This window comes from Brienomyrus brachyistius, chromosome 17, assembly GCF_023856365.1.
Source record: "Brienomyrus brachyistius isolate T26 chromosome 17, BBRACH_0.4, whole genome shotgun sequence".
NCBI classification, from domain to species: domain Eukaryota; kingdom Metazoa; phylum Chordata; class Actinopteri; order Osteoglossiformes; family Mormyridae; genus Brienomyrus; species Brienomyrus brachyistius.
Window position 1 is genome coordinate 9,325,014 of NC_064549.1, and position 18,179 is coordinate 9,343,192.

At 41.4% G+C, this 18,179-nt stretch overlaps 2 protein-coding genes across 4 annotated transcripts; one reads left to right on the top strand and one right to left on the bottom strand.

Annotated features, from left to right (window-relative positions):
- Positions 1 to 522: 522 nt before the first annotated feature.
- Positions 523 to 8,865, bottom strand: LOC125711930 (T-cell surface glycoprotein CD3 epsilon chain-like). Of its 3 annotated transcripts, none has more exons than XM_048981381.1 (7): positions 8,700 to 8,865; positions 8,453 to 8,594; positions 3,602 to 3,703; positions 3,003 to 3,194; positions 2,444 to 2,578; positions 1,275 to 1,321; positions 523 to 828 (listed from the first exon to the last, which is right to left on the bottom strand). In XM_048981381.1, the coding sequence occupies exons 3-7, from the start codon at positions 3,654 to 3,656 to the stop codon at positions 769 to 771; spliced, it is 489 nt and encodes a 162-aa protein (XP_048837338.1). In that variant the 5' UTR covers positions 3,657 to 3,703; positions 8,453 to 8,594; positions 8,700 to 8,865; the 3' UTR covers positions 523 to 768. The 3 variants fall into 3 exon arrangements, with proteins under 3 accessions (XP_048837338.1, XP_048837337.1, XP_048837339.1); XM_048981380.1 differs by having other exon boundaries at positions 8,443 to 8,594; XM_048981382.1 differs by lacking the exons at positions 8,453 to 8,594; positions 8,700 to 8,865 and adding an exon at positions 5,239 to 5,364.
- mpzl2b (myelin protein zero-like 2b) lies at positions 5,384 to 17,447 on the top strand. The gene is made up of 5 exons (XM_048981378.1): positions 5,384 to 5,614; positions 13,265 to 13,434; positions 13,947 to 14,157; positions 14,626 to 14,782; positions 16,348 to 17,447. The coding sequence occupies exons 1-5, from the start codon at positions 5,539 to 5,541 to the stop codon at positions 16,484 to 16,486; spliced, it is 753 nt and encodes a 250-aa protein (XP_048837335.1). The 5' UTR covers positions 5,384 to 5,538; the 3' UTR covers positions 16,487 to 17,447.
- Positions 17,448 to 18,179: the final 732 nt, after the last annotated feature.

Here is an 18,179-nt window from a genome sequence, read left to right on the forward strand (position 1 = left end):
AACTGGTCTTATCTTGCCTTACATGTATGGACATGCCTTGCCTAGATTTGGTTTAATTTATTTTGTTTAAATAGAGATTCCTGACAAAGTCAAAAAGCCTTGATGCAATGCACAAATTTCTGTGGTGCTTTTATGCATTTTAAACTTACAAACGGGTCGGTGCCGACTAGTAACAGTGTACATATACTTTGTGTCTTAAAATCAAAGATTCACTTTTTACTTATGTACTTAAGTACATGGCATGACACTTAACTCTTTTTAATGTATTTTTTTTTCTCCTGAAACACGATGAATCACACAAAATGAGTAATTTGGATCAGTTAGCATTTAGAATGTTCTTTGTAGAGTAAACTGACCAGTTGCTAGTAACTAACTTTTTTTATACCTTCGGAAAAGGAAACAGGAAGGAGCATCCAGCTATGAAGGTGTGTTTGAAAGCATCATGGGGGACGTCATAAGTAACAAGATCAACGTAAGAATTATGGGTAATAGATCCAATGATGACGCTTCATTATCTTCACATTAAGCAAATGCCAATATATTTTTATTTGTTGGCAAAATGTAACATGTTTCATTTTCAAATTTAAATGCTTTTAAGCAAAATGATATAAGCTTTTATTTGTATCAAAAATGGCAAGATATAAAAGATGTACAAAAAGCATGCAAATGCCTCAAAGAACTCAACCAGCTTCAAGGTGGAGGTGACGTCTGGACCAAAAAGGCCTCAGATGGTTGGGGGGGGGGGGGATTTCATAGCGCAGTGGGCGTCTACCCCGTCCTTTGCACCCCAGCGTAGGTTGCGTTGTCCCTGGTTCTTGGGCTTAGATCCTGATAGTTGAGGGCAATATAACAAAGAGAACCTCGACTCAGTATCGAATGACGAACTTCAGCGTCCCAGCAAAAGCGAATCAGACCCAAAACACAACGCAAGAATGGCCACTAACCCTCGATCATGACCTCTGCCGTCACGCTACACATCTTGGAAAGTTAAAGCAACGATCTTCTACAGACCAGCATGATTTTAGATTTTGACCTAAAATCACATTTTAATTGTTTTTTATATACAAGACGACTATATTTCTGAGGTGCAATATTTTTCATGTCTACATCTTGATTTGCATTTAGATAGTAAGTATCGGCAAAATATAGTGGCATTAGCAAAATGCCTTGGATGACATTTTATTTCATAATGGCTACCTAAGGAACTATGGAACTCTTAGGAACGGCTGACGACCAACAAAATAAAAAGAGAATGCAGTTGCAGAAGGACACACCTCATAGTCTGATTCTGGCTCTCTTGAGGCGCTCTGGTGGTTAGCAGCTGAAAGACATGCAGACAAACAGCCGTCACATGCGGTCATGCGGTACTGCAGCGTTGCCTGAAGCACCGTTTCATTCCATGGGACTGAAGTTTACTGTAATAACTGTCACTATCACTTTAAGAAGGGGGCCCAGCAGTCAGCAGTGTCTCCTGTCCATAACTCTGTGTTTAATTCTCCCTGTGTTGTTCATATTTTCTGCTACAATCTCCTACAATTTCAGCTCCATAAGCTACAAATCCAGACCACAATTTCGTTTCTACCAAGCAGCTGAGTGCTCTATGACTGTGACTCTCTATGCTCAGGTGGTTGGTGGAAAGAAAATCCTGGAATTATGGATTTGTAGCTACTGGACCTGAAATGCCCAACACTGATTAGATGAAGTATCGTCAGCCTGTATAGAAGATGGACCATTGTTGTGTTAATAAACTGCACCTTCCTCCATGATGTAACTGCATGCAAACTTTGAACCAGGTAAATTTAACAAAAGTCATGGTCATTTTTAAAGCACAGAGTAAATGATAGTAATGACCATTTCCAATACGTCTAAAAGGAATCTGATTGGCTGGCATCCACTACAAGTACCTACTTCTCTATTTCGTGTTGCTGTGTCTGTTCTGGTAAGAATGTGGTTATTATCTGTACCTGCTCATTAAAGATTAAGTTTACTGCACTACAGGAAGCTGTATTTAGTGTACGTGGTGCATGAAACTACGAAGCTCAGTCATCATCTAAATGTCACCCGAAAAAAGAAAATCCTTCTAGCCTTCAGAAACTCCTGCCCCTGCTTTGTTCCATATTATCAGAATAAAATTTTGGCCTGTTGAACACCAGACTAGTTCCACGGTAACGAACTTAGGATCAGAGGAAAATCTGCCTACAGTTTGAAAAAAAAAACAGGCTTGCTTTGCTTGAGATAAATTAGTTCTCTCCTGTTGCATCCCAACTATGAAATTATACTGCGCAATGGTTTGCACCTTTCACCAAATGCATGATATATTGGTAACGGAATTATCTCTGCCATAGAATTGCCCAAAACGCCCTTTAAACATACCGCAGATAGTTCCCTCTCGCTACAAACCGTAAACGCTGCTTACGGGGTTTGTATAAAATAGCAGCCTTACCTGCTGCAGGGGGCGGTTCCAACTTCCTCTGAGCTCGGTGGTAGGCGAACAGGATGACCCCCCCAGTCACCAGCAAGTCCCCACTTATAATGGTCAGCAACAGTATCCCGTCCAGCTGAAAGCAGTCCTCACAGACTGCTCAGTATGACCGTAACAGAAACGGAGGGAAAAGGAAGAGATCAGGGGCAGATACAAGTGAGAGAGGGTTACAGCCCCCGGACGATAGTAAGAAAAGCAGAGAAAGGTAGATTAAAGAGCACTGGGACAGCGGGCATTAAAAAGGGGCCAGTAGGATTATGGCAAAAGCACATCAATTCTTTATCCCAGTGTCTCCCGATCCGGTCCTCGGGGACCCCCATGGAGGGAGCAAAAACATGGACTGGCTGGGCTTCCCCAAGGAACGGGTTGGGCAACACTGCATTTACAAGCGTACGATTCAAAATAGAATTATTTATTGCATATGCTAAACATACATATAGCGATATAATATATAAATATATGGCATTTACAGATTCTATATATTGACATTTTAAACCAGTAAACACATTCATATACTCACCCTTTCCCTTAAAATAAAAGCTGTATTTTTTGCTATCATACATACAGTAATAAAACACGCCATTTGTGTCTTCCTCATATATGAATGTATAATATCTGCTGCTGTTAATTATGCGCTGCGATCTCTGCCCCCATTCACTGGTATCTCCCGGACATGTCAATGTAACGGCCCTCGAATTCACTTTTATTTCCCCTAAAAGAGAGACAAGGAGACATCCATGCACTGAAATACACTTCATTTGTCTTGCTTTCTCACCATTAATTTTAATAATTAAAACAAATTATAAACAAAGAGATTAAATCATTATACGCTTTTGTCGTATTACATATTACAGAATCCCCAGCATAATAAACAATGACTTTTTTTTTACTTTCGTACTGAACCTATATATTAAGCGCAACACTGATAAATCACTTTTTAAATTATACTGATAAAAAAATGTAATCATACCTATACATTTTACATACACTTTCTACATCAATAGCAGATGCTAGTGCCATGGTGAAACAGTTTGCAACCACTGCTGAATCCATAATAACCACTCGATAAAATTTGAAAATAACAAAAGAAGCCTGAGTTCTCTGAAAACGTTCCCTCACCTTCGTCCGCCATGACCGCCAGACTGAAGAAGACGAAGAACACCACTCTCATCATTTTCCTCTCGCGTGTTGATTCTCTCTCCGTTTCCACCGGCGTTCAAACTGTAACGGAGTGTCACAGAAACGGCTCTGATTTGGCCCTCGAGCAGAAGGAGAGTGTGATGCACCTCAAGCTTTAGCCTGGACGCTGCGCCTCAGCCGTACTTCGCCCCGCTTATCTCTCTCTCTTATGGCAGGAAGCAACAGCAGTTATGGCAGAGCCGTGAAGTCGATCAGAGATGAGGTTTCACGCGGTGCAGGGGGACAAGTGGGGTCGGTCACGGGGGGCGGGCTGGTTAAAGTCACCACATGCAAGGTAGTTTAGAGACCCTTTTGAAGTGCATGCTGGCTGACTGTCAAAGTGTATGGATGAAATTGTAAGTTCCCTGCACTACAGGAAGCTGTATTTAGTGTACGTGGTGCATGCAGATGCAGTATGGACTAAGGCAGTAACATGCGTGTAACATGCGTGTAAAAGGATACAATGTTAAAAAACCGGAATACACGTTACAGATTTTCTGTTCACTGAAATTTAGAGTACATATCTTAACCTGATCCAGTTTCAAAGCGTAATCGCTTGTATTGCTTATGTTAGAGTAACTACATCAGCCTTTTTCAGTCTGAATAGTCAGCCACTCCTGTGACCATCTGATGTACTTCCTGCATAGTCCCATACAGACTTACAGAACAGTGCAAAATTTCATGCACCATAATATATTAGCCAATGTGGTCTTTCCAGTTATAACTATATTTTCTTGGTCTCAGTGTCTTGATGATTGTCATTTACTGAAAACAAAATATGGCTTGGTTTTCCTACAAAGCCATTGCCATTCGTCACTTTTTCCCTAGATGGTAGAGTCACCTTAAATCCGTGCTCAGAGTGACCTGTAACTTTTGGGAGGGTTTCTTAAAAATCATGATAAATCGGATTGACATAAAATTTTGTTAATTGGTTGCCCCTTATGGATTATCTATGCCACGTTTTAAATAGACTCTAAACCAGGGCTCACCAACATGGTGCCCGCGTGCACCAGGATGCCCCCAAGCACCACATGCGTCACCCACGGACCTGTTCTAAAAATAGCACAACCCACCAGTGAGCAGCGTCTAAAATGAAATTTTATCCTGCTGCTATTCTTCTTTAATCACATTTGCATTTATATAGATTTGAAAATTATATATATATATATAAGAATTTAAAACATGATTATTATACATTGTTATACTATTAGGTAAGTTTAGGAGGACGTTTCAAACTGGTAGCCCTTTGTATAGCTCAGTACCCGTGAAGTAGCTCTCAGTTTCAAAAAGGTTGGTCACCCCTGCTCTAAACATACATATGAATTTTGTTTAAACATTTTGAGGCTACTTCAGGAGGTTCCATCTTATCAGTACTGGACGGTTGCTCCACAGTAGTCAGCACATTTAAGTGGATACATGGACGTTTACGGTTGCAGACACTTCCTGAACAAAAATAATAGCAGGAAACATATTTAAATATTCTAAATATTTATGACGATGGGAACCTTTCCCATCAAAGAAGTAAGCTTTCACTAATTCGAAAGCAATAAGGTTTACGGCGAGAAATCATTCAATACCTGATAACAACGGATTAATGAAGAAGTATAACATCTTCTACTGTTCAAAAAATTGGACAAGACATTATTCTCACAATGGATTTGTGCGGGTCATTAAAGTTATTGCAGAGAAAGCGATCGCTGGACTTATTGAAACCACGCCCGGCAGTGCGGTACGCGGGAGGGCGTTGACACGCAGGATCAGGCACGATCTAGATCTCGTTAGTCATAGTAAGCGTTTCTTTTGGCCAGGTCACGCTACGGATTAAAAATAAGCAAAGAAAGACATTGGAAAAGTATTACAACTGGGCAAATTTAATAATGCTGAAGAGATACGGCGAACCGGTGCACGGATCTCATCTCCAGCTGCTTGTCCTGATTGGACTAGTGGCGTCAGGTGAGACGAAGCGAAGAAACTGCGCAAGTTTTTACCAAATATTTTTCTTTGCCTGTACAAATCTTTAGATTTTATAATATATACAAAATTTAATATACGGCGAAAATGTTATTACTGCTTATGCTGAAATATATCTGCTGTATATTGTTACGTTGGGGTACAGATGTTTTTAAGTTTACACGTATAGGTGTTACAGTCTTCGGTTTCAGCTCGAAGAGTTTTTGTCATCTTTAGGGTGGACGAATTATTAATAATTAATACACGTTGACCACAGGTGGAGTCTGTAAAGACCATGTTGATGTAAGATTTGTTTAATTCAGAGAGAGATTGAAAGTGTATACTATACTTTTAGTTGATTTTGGAATTTTTCCAATGTAAAAAAAAAAGTTTAATTACTTTTCAGCATTTGTCGCTCTCGACTTAGATACATTGTCTCGAACTGATCCAACGTCGTCTGCTTCCTGCTTCTTCATACAAACGTATCCGAGATTGCGCGCAGTGCCTGAAATCCTGTTTATTGCCTTTTCCCACTCGCATACCTACCTTGTCCCTTCTTTGGCGCTTTGGCATGGCTCTGCCGGAATGACAGTGACAATAGGCGCGTAAACAATAGCCTTTTATTAAGAATGGACTTTTTTTATACTAAATATAACTCCTGGCTGCTATTGTTTAGCAAGTCTTTGACAAAAGGTTAACCATCAAAAGCTCGAAAATGACAAAGTCTCATGACAAAGTCTGTGAAAAAGGTAAAGTAATTCATAACGCTCAAGGATAACTAGTGTCTTTGAAGTGCCCATAGAATATGGGATTGTGTGTGTATGTATGTGCCCCTCAGTGGGCCAGCGTACCCCAGCCTATGCTCCGTGCTGTGTAACACATGCTTCAGGCTAATATTTTTTCTCTTCACGTTTTGTGTATTAACTCCTCTTAATTGTTTTATATCAGTGTAATGTATCATGGACTGATGAACATCCTGTGATTTTAAAGATGAGTTTTAGATTTTAAAGGGTTTAACTAAGTCTGATCTTAACTTGATCTATATCTTCTATATTTTAAACTTCTGTCATAGTGATGGTCACCCTGATTAGATGTTTGCTGTCAGTTGATGGATCTTAGATTCAAAGCCATTGTTTGTAAGCACTGCTACAATTCATGGGCAACTGAGATGCATTACAAAGTGCCTGTTCATTGTGTTACAATGGCTGAGGACCCAGACAAAAAAAGCCATTTCTGCAGGGGAGGGGGGGCTGTTTTCTGTCATACAACCTTGGATTCAAATGTTATCAGTAGTGACCGAAGTGATGGGACATTATGGTGTGTGGAAATGCAGTGCAATCTGCTTATTTAACACTTTCGGAAGATTTCACACTGGTTTAGCAAACAGTATTTTTCTTACCAAATGTTTTGACTTTTGGGAACTTGGCCTCCCTCAGTGCCTCAGTGACTCGAAAAGCTGTTTTTCAGGTCTGAAGGTTTTTCCTGTTTGTTTGTGTTTCCTCAGTCTTGGAGGTTCTTGTCCACTGTAGTGATTATGAGATTTGCTGGACTTTCACAGTGTGCCGAACAGGTTAGACCAGACCTCTTTATGCATAGGCACAGAGCGTAGCCAGTTCTGTGGTACCCCTGACCGCTATAGTGACTTCATTTGCAGTGATATGGCCTGTTTTCCACTGGCATACAGGAATGTAACAATACGTTATGTTATAATGCTACATTATGTAATAACTCAGCAAAATGTAACATTTTCATCACATAATGGGATGTTACTACATAATGCATTGTTGGACACTGTGGCAAAAACGCTGCATTATGTAACAACTGGACAAAATGTAACAAATTTATAGACTATATTATAATTTTCGTTTACCCCATTATTATTATCGTTCAGCGTTATTATTATCATCAATTTGTTACGTTATGTGGCATTATTATATGAGTTGATACGAGGATCCGTATCTGAGCTGTACTATGAAGACTTACTAGTTACAGCTCGATTCCAGCTCGCTTCAGTTTTCCACTGCAGAAGGGTTGGCTTGTTAAAGGCGTTGTCGGGTTTTGAGAGGGACAGTGACATAAAACCGAAGAGATGCTGATTTACTGTTCAAGCGGTGTGTTTCATGTTTTAGTATGTGCTAATTTCTGCTATCACATCTGTGAGAACTTGTTATCTTAGCATTGAACGCTAGCATAATTAGTATTCTTTTGCTTAAATTTGCATTATGAGTTTTTCCGTTCAGCTGTTCTATAGCTCTTTTTTAAGTTCGAGGTTGGAAATTTCAAAACATTGCAATGTGTGATACTATTACTAATTATAATGTATCAAATGTGACCCTTTTTCCTTATAATCCATCATATCAACCCAGATCACTGGTATCTCCATGTATTTTGACTAATCAGATGGTGGTGACACAACCAATATTACACTCATGTAACATGGTAAATAGCACATGGTCCATAGAGAGGTCGGCTTTACTGTCAAATAGATTGTTCTGTATGGCTGATGAGGAAGAACTGATTCCAAAAAAAGGTTCAACTTCAATTGCATGGAAGTGGCATGATGTGGACGAACCGATTGTAAACTTTGCAAAGCTACCATTCACACAGCAAGTGGCAAATCAACCAACCTTTGTAACCACCTGAAGCATAAACATCCCTAACGTACGTTTATTACTATAATGCTACAAGTAGTGGATCTTGTTAAATGATTAATTAGCATTACTGTATGCTTTCTGATTCTGGTTTGTAAACAAACAAAAGACAAATCACGATCATGTGGATTGTGATTCTAGCCGAAAATATCACGATATAACCGTACCGCCCACCCCTACCTGTCGGTACCTTTCAGCCGTCTCCGGAGACTTCCCTGCAGGCCACCTTCTTCAGCTGGAGGGCTTTGCTCACCCCAAGTGTCCACCAGTGACTCTTGGGTTACCATTATGATGGGGAGTGCCTGTCCTCTGGTCGTAACTCCTGGCAACCACTGCAACGAATAAGGCCTTAAACACGCTTGTACAGTGGGCCCTAGTAACCCTATTCTAAACAGGTTATACATGTTCCTCTTAGAACCTTTCATCGAAGGTCTTACTTGGATCATGCTTTGATCAGTCCCCAGTAACCTTTTCACCAGGCTCTAGATGAAATATGTAGCTCTGTGTCTTGCTTCGGCATGTAAACCTCTCCACCACAGTAAGGTCATAATCCGTAGACAGATCCTTCTGAAGGTTACATTAACACCACCTTCCAAATTCTGTAATCAACCTGTCAGAAAATGAAACCTGAAGATGGTTATTGTATTACCATTATGAATACAATACTGTTATATTGCGATAAAGCATTATTACTTTGGTCTTTGTTTTAAAAAGAGTGATATCTTGAATTAAAACAGATAAACGCTTCAAAATTTTGAATGAAGTACGACTTGTTTCATTTTGGGACTTGTACCTTTAAATTCCCGATATTTTTCTAGGTCTGAGCATTGCACAACCGTGCAAGTATCAGCATGTAAAAATATTCGCGTCTGCCACCTGCCACACATGGAATTTTTGAAGTCTGAACAAAACAAACACACTGAGGTTTTCTGCCTGAGACTGTGTGGTAGACTGTAACATTAAACGTGAATAAACTTCAGGCAGGGATTAAGGTTTTGTTTACGGTACTTATATTCACAGATCTTAGAACTACGATTTACTATGAGTACTTCTGTGTGACTTTCCCCTCATCATTACTGGGAATTATTAAACCGTCAGACGTTATTGCATTATCAGAATTTCTGGTTACTGTTTACTCAGTCACAAAGTTATTTGGCTCTACTCCAAGCAAACTGGCGTCTGTGTTTAGTGTATAACCCAACATGCAGAGACATTTACTGTTTCTTACCAGCTTCTTGTTAAGGACAAGGGGAAGTAAATCTAATATCTGAAATCATTCTTCCCGCTTACGAAAAAAAATATGTGCGCAAGTAATCGGTTTCTATGGCAAATGGTAAAAATATAGAACCTTCAAACTTCTTCATCTCGTCAGTGTTGCACAATGGCCTGCTGATGGTGAGTATTTGGAAGGAGGTTAAGCGTCACTCACTGACCTTGCGGGTGATTCTCCCTTGACTGCATGCATTTATGGGTGAGGGGTCAGGAACTGTCCCCCCACCCTTCCAATCTGGGACGCATCCTTCTAGGTTATAGTTTGAGCATTATTTCTCGCCACCCCCCCCCCCCCCATGCAAAACTGCCCAGAAACAGAGAGAAGGAGTCTCTTTGTCCAGATCTTTTGCCCAGGTGGCTCAAAGTTCAGAGAAGGTTTGAATTTTCAAAGTTGCCTGTTGCCCGGGCAAAGAGAACAATGTCCTTCTCTGGAGCAGTAGACGATATGTTTGTACATGAAAAGATTTGTCATTGAATGAAGGTGGACTGTGGAGTTCCTTGCATAAATGTATAAAAGGCATTGAGGGGGTTATGCAAAGTCAGTAAACAGCGGGCTGGTTCATCGAAAGACAATGACGACTGAAAGGCCACAAACTGAAGGGTTTGACTGACAATGTAGCACTAGCGTCACTAAGAGCAGCGGTTTGACAGCATGTGAGTGAGTGATTTTTAAAGGCCAAGCCAGTAAGACACCGGTAAACCTAAGGTAACAAGTTTGAGAACTGGTATGTTTAGTGCCACTGTGTTCCACTGTAACAGGCAGCACACAAGAAACATTGGTTGAGTTTGTGTTACTGTACAGCTTTCACTCAGTCTAGATCAGTGTTTTCCAACCTGATCCTTGGATGAACCCCAGACAGTCCGCGTTTTGTGACCCTCCCAGCTCCGTACCGAAAATGTGGACTGTCTGACTGTGTGGTCGGAGGGAGCAAAAACATGGACTCTCTGGTGGTCCCAGAGAAATGCACATCTGGCGGGATGCGCGACGACCTAGTTCTGCTCAAGGCGTACAGATTACCTCCGTGCTTCGATTAATAACCTATAACTGTTCTTCACAGGCGTGGAGGAGGCGTCTGTTAACTCGTATCGAACTCCGTATGTTACCTCTGTCATGGGATTTCGAAATGCTGCATTTTGAGTTTTACTTTCCCCCCTGACAGCAGGAAACTCTCAGCGCGCTGATAAGGTGGGACACTGAGCAAAGGGGGTGGGGTTTTCCCAGCTGTCGGGAAGAGTTCATGTTACACAAATGTACCCACCCTACAGTGTAGCAATGGAATCAGTGACGAATGACGTCGGACTATTTCCGTATTTGAATGTGTTATCAGTTTCAATATCAAAAAATTTCATATAATCAATATCAAGTTATCAAGCATCCAGGTTTCAGATGGTGCTTGTATATAGGTGCATATGTAACTATTTGGCTCTTTGGCTGAAAATTTTCTTCCGGTATAGCTGCCTGCAGCATGCTTTAATCCAAAGTATATTTTCGTATGGAATAAGTGTAGAATAACAGTATCTCTCCTTAAATTGCAAACTTGAAACCTATTAATTCCGTACCAACTTCTTTCATCGTGATGCAACCTACCGCCACCAGAATGATGGCCAACATTGCTAAGAATGTCTGATAGGAAAGGGAATGACACATGAGTCGGAGGTTATTTAAACAGATAAACTGCATTTATTGAGCAATTTGTCATTTATATATTTTGCCTACACCCACAAGCACGAAGAAGGATATTATGTATGAAGAATTGATGTGATAGGAAAATATATAGTATCGAGCATTCTGTTAATGTAAAGTATTAACTAACTGTCATTATCATTCATATAATATATTGTATAAAGTTTTGCTTTACATAGAACATTCATAACAGCATATAAGCATACCTTAACATCCTAGCATAGCTTAACAACCGCTTTAATATATATTAATAACAAATGTATGATTATAATGTTGGGCAGCTAGCTGCTGTCTCACAGCCGGAAGGTCGTGGGTTCAGTCCCCGGTCCTTTCTGCGTGGAGTTCGCACGCCCTCCCCATGTTTACGTGTGTTTTCGCCGGGGGCTCTGGTTTCCTCCCACGGTCCAATGGCGTGCAGGATAGGTTGATTGGTGAGTTTAAATTGGCTCTGTGGTAGTGTGAGTGTGCACCCTGCAGTATGTTGGCACCTGCCCAGGGTTGGTTCCCGCCTGTGCCCATTGTTCCTGGGATGGGCTCCGGTCCCCCCGTAACCCCAGTTGGGATTAAGCGGTTTCAGAAAATGGATGGATGGATTATAATGTTCCTTATTTTTATATAATTTTTGTTGTTGATGTTTATTGCAGTTGTTAAGGCATGTTGAGATGGTTCTGCTTATATGCTGCTTATGAATGTCCTTTGAATGCACTATGAAGGTGCAGTTAATGTAAAACGTAACCTTGCATTATATATTATATGAGTAATAATGGCAGTTTAAGTCAAGAGCAAACACCCAGACCATTGTGCCCAACTCTGCTCCCTGTTACGGTCTTTTGCCTGAACTGTGCTTTGTAGATCCTGAGTGTTTTCTCTTAGGCCAATTGCAGAATGATTATACTTTGTTTTTGTTATTCCTGTCCGGACTTCTCAAACCCTTTTCTCCACCCGGTGTTCCTATTCATTTCTCCCTTCTTTGTGTCAGGGGATTCCCGTTCGCCATCCCACCCAGTACTGTCCTTAAACCTTAACACACATTGCTGTCCTGAGTGGTTACACAGATATTTACAGTATATTTAACATCTCTGATTATAATAATAAAACATTTGCTACATATAACATGTTTCACTGACAGATTCTGCTTTGCTTTTTTGCCTTGTAAGTCATCCAGTAACACTCGACATTAAATAAATAATTTACAAATATTTTTAATTCATATTGGGATTGAAATGTTCTGAGATGTCTTTGTTTTCTGATTGGTTGATTGTGTTCTGGCCGGTTAAATGTAAAGTGCTTTCTTACAATGACTGTTGTTAAAAGCGCTATATAAATAAAATTGAATTGAATTCAATTGTTGGGGGTGGTACAGTACTTACCCCTGTGTTGTTTGACATTCACTTACTCTGGGGAACTGCGGTTAGGTTAACTGGTGTGTGTAAAATTTCCCATGAAGTGTCAGCGTGTATGTGGACTGGTATCCTGTGCAGAGGATACCCAAGCCTTGTGCCCTCTGCTGCCTGGGATAGCCCCACCCCCGCACCCAACAGTGAGATCGTCTTTGATAAGAGTTGAAAGTATGCAGTTAAAAGCAATGATTTGTATGTGTGTGTTTTTATCTTTATTAAAAGGTTCTGAAGTAACTAAAGATGTCATGGCAGTGGCTCAGTGATGCAGGGAGCATTTAATCAGATATGGACATTTTAGGTCCTTAAAGTAAAAATCCAGTCCGAGATTTTGTTCCAACCAACCAGTAGAGTACTCTGTGACTGTGACTCTTTATACTCAACTGGCTGGTTGAAACAAAATCTTGAACTGGATTTGTAATTTCTGGACCTGAAGTGTCCATATCTGATTAAAGGCTCACTGCATCACTGAAACACTGCCACGACATCTGTGGATACTGCCCTGCCTTGTGAACCTGTGTGTTCAGTGTCCCTTTGCCCCAAAGATCCTGGCCTGCAGACGTGCGCAGCATGCATAAACACAGCCAGCCGCACATCCGACTGCGTGATGTCCGACGTAGCGGGATCCCACCATGTCTCTCTCCCCTAGGTGTGCCGTGGGTCAGTGGGATAACAGCCTACACCTCGAGTGAGCTGGAGGCTGTCAATGGGACCAGCACCAGACTGAAATGTACCTTCCAGACTTCGGAGCCCGTCAGCTCATCCAGTGTGACTGTCTCCTGGACTTTCCGACCGCAGGATCAAGGTCAGGAAGAATCGGTAAGTCATGTGACATATATGCACAGCTCTCTCATCAAAATAAAAGCACAAGTCATATAGCTGCGATGATTTAGTGGGTTGTATTTCAGTGACATCCACAACGTCATTCGTTAATGTAGCATCCATAAATGAAATGACGAATGGTAATGCTTTACTTGAAGGGGTACGAGTAACTTAGTAACTCAGTTACTACTCAAATGCAAATCATGAACAAATAGTTACTGCATGAAATGCATGAACCATTATTATTGATTGATGTTGAACAAACATGGGATCAGTATGTCACTAAGCAGTGTATTGCTACACTATTGTGCCTCTTCAAAGTGTTAACAGACTTGCATTATAAATAGATTAACATACGAATAACATTATAAGGACAAATGGAAAACAGTGGCTGGAAAAAATATACGATTTGTAATATAATTTAAGCAGAAATGAAAGAGTTGGATACAAAACTCACAGAAGCCTTCAAAGCCTTCAAAGATAAATCCGCCTAAATGTGCCCCTCGCAGGTGCTGTATTACCGCGAAAAGGCCTATCCGGTCGACTCTGGCCGCTTCCACAAGCAGGTGGAGTGGGCTGGAGACATCATGCGAAAGGACGCCTCCATCACACTGCGCGACGTAAAATTCAGCTATAACGGCACGTTCACCTGCCGGGTGACGAATCCCCCGGACGTGCACGGCCGTGCGGGAGAACTGCGCCTCCGCGTGGTTACTTCAGGTCAGTCTCACACCACACTGATACGTCCACCCATATCCTATATGCACTTATGTGGTGAAGGATTATGGGAAACCTGTAGTCTATCCCATGAAGCAGAGATAGGGAAACACCCTGAATGGGATTCCAGGCCATTTCATGGAAGAGACACTCAAAGTCTATGTGTGTGGAATTTGCATGTTCTTCTTGTGTTGGTGTGGGGTTTCCTCTGGTTTACCACCCCCTCCCCCCCACAGTCCAAAAACATTCTAAGATGAACTGGAGTTACCAAATTCCCCATCTGCGTGAATGGTGTGTCTGCCCCGCACTGGGTTTGCATCCCATCCTGAGTTATTCCCTGCCTTACCCCCTTTGTTTCCGGGATCGCCTCGAACCCCTGCAATCCTGTATGGGACAAGCAGTATCAAAGATGGATGGATGAATGGATGGATGAATGGACGGAAAGGTGGACTATTTGTTGTTCTCTTACAGCCTCCGTTTCCGAGATCGCAATACTGGCTGCAGCCATCGGGGGTGGCATTCTGCTCATGCTGATCATCCTCATCGCTGTTGTCGCGATCAAACATTACCAGAGGAAACACGAAGACATAGAAGATCACTGTGCCAGTGAGAAGGGCTCCACCATGTGGTGAGATAGTGAGCGGTGGTGGGGGGGGTGTAGAGAAATGTGACATGGGACACTAAGCCCCCACAATCCCCTTTCTCCGGTAGCATGTCGGGTATTCTCCCTGGGACTCTGACACCCTGTAGAGCTTTACTGTACAGTGCCTCTCTGAATCCAGTGCCAGGCGGACTCTTCTTCTGTCTTTCCACTATCTGACCAATCGGGAATCATCGGGCTGGGGTGGGGGTGTCGGGGGGGGGGGCGTGATTTGTTTTTCTGTTACAATCTGGAAGCTGCTGTAAGGCGCTGATGGTAAGCTTGTGCTGACGGTCCATGCAGTTTGGGCAAATCCAAGGTCGCAGTGACTGTCAAGTGGTGTGAAATGAAAACAGAAAGTACCAACTGAAATTAACGAAAATGACATCTAGGATTCCAAGTATCAGTCAAGTAGAAGCTGTCTGAGTAGCGGAATTCCTGACTTATCAGCTACGGCAAAAGGTTGTATTTACGTGAGAGTATTATTTTTCATTTACAGTATTTACTAAAAAAAAAAACAACAGCATGCAGAACATTGTTCTCTGAAGGTCATGCTGAATCTGACATCGCAGCCACTGGCCTTGATGCCTCCCGGTATGGAGTTGGGCCAAAACCCTGATGAGTCCCTGCGGCTCGGTAACATCAGGAGCGAGTCGTGCTGAAACAAGGCCCCGCGTCTCCATCTGAGGGCTCCACCGTGGAAACATGACACTAAGCCACTCTGGCAGAAACGCGCCTTGACAGTGGACTTCTTATATAGTATTTTTTTCTTTAAAATCTGCACTTTCCCTTTCTGTCTTTTAAATCAATGTTATATTAAGGATACTAATAGAATATATTCATAACTCTGTTGAAAATAATTTGGTTGTATAACTCTTTATTCTCAATCCTGTATCAATCAGACTTTTTTTTAATATTTAACTGATTCTTCTTGAAGATCCCAGTACACTGCTAGCCAATGGCTTCATACTACTAACTAGTGTACATGTGTGTTTGCGGACCTTACGACACTTTCTAAATTTCTTAAAGAATTTTCCATTGTTATACATAATAACTGTCTAAATCAGCTGCATTTTCCTGCCTGTGCTCAGAGGTCAGAAAGTGAAATGCTTAGCGCTTAGCGTGCTAACGCACCGTGATCGTCTGATTGTTAAATCCAGCCCTGCTGGCTGCAGTGTTTTTCTGTGGGGTTTTCAGGTCTCTTCTCCTGTCTCAAATTGTCCCATGAAAGAGTGCACTGCATAGCCACTGGTCAGGCGTGACTCAAACTGTATGGCAATTCCTACAAGACAAAGGCAAGGAGAGGAAAATTAAACACAGCAAAGAAAAGACGCATTTGTCCAGTGCTTGCAGAGCAGTGATGCAGTTCTCTCCCTCCAGTGGACTGTGCAGACATTCCCCCCCCTTCTCCCTCCCCACCCCCAATAGCACAATTCCCCTTATTTTCCTTAAGCCAAGTTGTCGGTGTTGGCTTGGTGATCATAGTCTCTTTTTCGGCTCTCCACCCATTTACCATCCTGCGGCTCTTGACGTCGGTCGTCTGTGTGTCTCAGTCAACCAGAGGAGGACACACACCTGCATGTGATGGAGGAGAAGGCTCATTTTGAAAGGCCTGAGAGCCGAGCTTCGCCGCCCAGCATGAAAGACGAGGGGGAGAAGCTCTGTGACAACAGCGTGGTGGTGCTAGAGTGAAGCATTCCGAAGCTGGATGTGGCTGCCATGCTCTTGGCCCGGAACGGAATGTTCCGGACTTGCACTTTAAAACGCAGTGATGCGCCAGTGTACCGGCTGGCTGTAACTACTAAGATTACCCCTAATAGTATTGCTGTGCTGCAGAATTACGATGGATGAACTTCACTTACAGCTTTTACCTGTGAACGAAAAATGGTAAGAGAAAAATGGCAAAAACAAAAATTCTACACGTTTTTTTAGATTTTTTTTTATTTTTTATTGATTGCTGTGTATGGAAGGCAAATCTGTGTTTTGCGGAAACCTGGAATTCCTCACGTTGTGTACAAAGTAGTCGTCGTGTCTCTCGGAACAAGTCCGTGCAGCATTCCCAAGAACTGTGTGGGAGTATTTTTGTGTGAGAGAGGTCCCTGCAATGCCACGCCTTACCATGCCAGTGCTGGACACTGAAGATGTGGGTTTTTCCAGCAAAAGAATAATCCATCTTACCCAAGACATTTTTTTTATTTCAGTTTCATGTTGTGAACCTTAGAAAGTAAATGTGCTCTGCAGTTATCACAGTGCACATATACCCATGATTTTACCATGTCAGAATATATTCCTTAACAAATGGAGGACATGACAGCCAGACCTGAAACCCAAGAAGCGGCCAGAGGTCTCACGTCCGTGAACTTCCTCAAACCCTCTTGAGATTAACATTTCCTCATCTGACCTATTCACTGAGCTACTTGTTTTTACTATTCGGTAGTTCTTGGAGTAGCTAAAGGTGGTTGTAATTTTGAGAAAACCACTAAACAAATATCTTGCTAACAATCTTATTGGAAAAACTTGATTATGGTTCTGTTTGTATACATTATACCTGGTATATTTTGAAAAGCTTTTATTTTTTTGTTTTTAAATATCGCTTCATAGTTTTCCATTTTTTCTTTTTTTAAAAAATGAATTAAAAAAAACTTTAAACAAACACATTTTGTCTTCTTATATATCATTGTTATCAGATTGTTACATTCAAGCAGTTGGGTGCTGTACAAGAGCAGTCATGAATCATGTATTTCAGCTTGGGCCAGAAATTCTTTGTGCGTGTTTGTGTGAGTTAGAGTGCAGAAGTACGTGTCACACAGAGTGAATCAAAGTCCAAAGCTGTTGTGCAATCTGGCGATTCCAGTGCCAGACTTTATGTAGAGGTACGAGAAAGAGAAGCTTTAAAGAGCCGTACAGAGAGACAAGGAATAAAGTGGAAACATTATTTTACTGAGGATGATGAAAACAAATACTTGCATGCATACATACATACATATGCATCTATATACATACATACATGCATGCATACATGCATACATACGCATCTATATACATACATACATACTCATCTATATACATACATACATACATACGCATCTATATACATACATATACATCTATATACATACATGCATGCATACATACATACATGCATACACATCTATATACATACATGCATGCATACATATATACATACATGCATGCATACATGCATGCATACATACATACATACGCATCTATATACATGCATACATACTCATCTATATACATACATACATGCAGTTTCCCTTGTTAAGAAAACAAATCCGTCCCATGCACCAAGATTTTAACTGCATACTTCCCTAATTCCTCCTGAAATGACCATTTCCTCATCTGACCCATTCAATGAACTGCC